General features: G+C 52.4%; 1 protein-coding gene across 1 annotated transcript; it reads left to right on the forward strand.

Moving 5' to 3' along the window:
* On the forward strand, positions 1 to 351 carry BDW70DRAFT_154739 (uncharacterized protein; the record flags this gene model as incomplete). The annotated part of the gene is made up of 1 exon (XM_073739911.1): positions 1 to 351. One exon carries the CDS (start codon positions 1 to 3, stop codon positions 349 to 351), a length of 351 nt encoding a protein of 116 aa, XP_073590501.1.
* Between the last annotated feature and the right edge of the window lie 672 nt (positions 352 to 1023).

The raw sequence follows: 1023 nt of genomic DNA on the forward strand, positions 1-1023 counted from the left end.
ATGGCTCGGGCTGGAGTTACCCCGGTATTTCACCCTTGGAAGTTACGCCTAGCCCCCGAGACTGCTTACCTCGGGCAAATTGAAACTCCGGAGCCTCCTTACCAGATCTTTGACCCTGAAGAGACAGAAGCTCATGACGAATGGGGGATTGATAGGATTGTTGACTGCCGTGAGATACGAGGCAATATTCAGTACAAAGCGCTTTATTATGGCCCCTTGCATGACTGGAACTCGAACCCCCCGTGGCAACACTGGACAGACTTCAAAAACGCTCCCGAGAAGATTCTCGAGTATCACAAGAAGAAACCGAACAAGCCCCCTGCACCCGAATTTTTTGTCCCCAGAGCATGAAGCTATCCCCAACCCAATGTCTCAGTTCTCCACTATTCTGTCAAGTTTATGTCAGACTTCCCAGCATCTCTGTGTACACAAAGACTCCTAGTTCTACGCGTTTGAGGAGGAGGGTAAGTGTCACGGTCCCAATCCGGCTTGTAGGGCGACGACCCGATCGGCCACGTGACCCACCATCGAGACTTAGCCGCGGGGTCCTCCGGACCTCCGCTTCCTCTCCTCACTCGCGCTTCCTTTTCTTCATCGCTTCCTTTTCTTTCTGCGCTTTACCCCCGCTGCGCTCCCCCAACTTTGGGGAAAAAAGGGGTGTTGTGGTTGTGTACGCGTCTCCTGGCACGTGCTCCATGTGCGGCTTCTTGGCGCGTTTGGCGTACTTGCCTTGGTGACATGTCACCTGCTGTGACCATAACAGGCTGGGATGCCTGTATGGGCTGCTGCGAATCTAATTACTAGCTAATGGCCAGTGCTTGGGTAAGCAGCAGTATGCTGATGACAAAAGTCAGAATGAGGAACAAGCTACTAGCAGAGATCCATATCTAGGCCTTGTAAATATGGCGCCTAGGCCGGGATCCTGAAAATGCCAAGCTCCAACTACTAGCAGCAGCTTATATCTAGGCCTTGCAATCATGGCACCTAGGCCGGAGCTCTGAAAATGCCTAGCATCGGGAATTA

The sequence above is a fragment of the Aspergillus foveolatus genome, assembly GCF_047715535.1.
Source record: "Aspergillus foveolatus strain CBS 279.81 unplaced genomic scaffold BDW70scaffold_243, whole genome shotgun sequence".
NCBI lineage: Eukaryota > Fungi > Ascomycota > Eurotiomycetes > Eurotiales > Aspergillaceae > Aspergillus > Aspergillus foveolatus.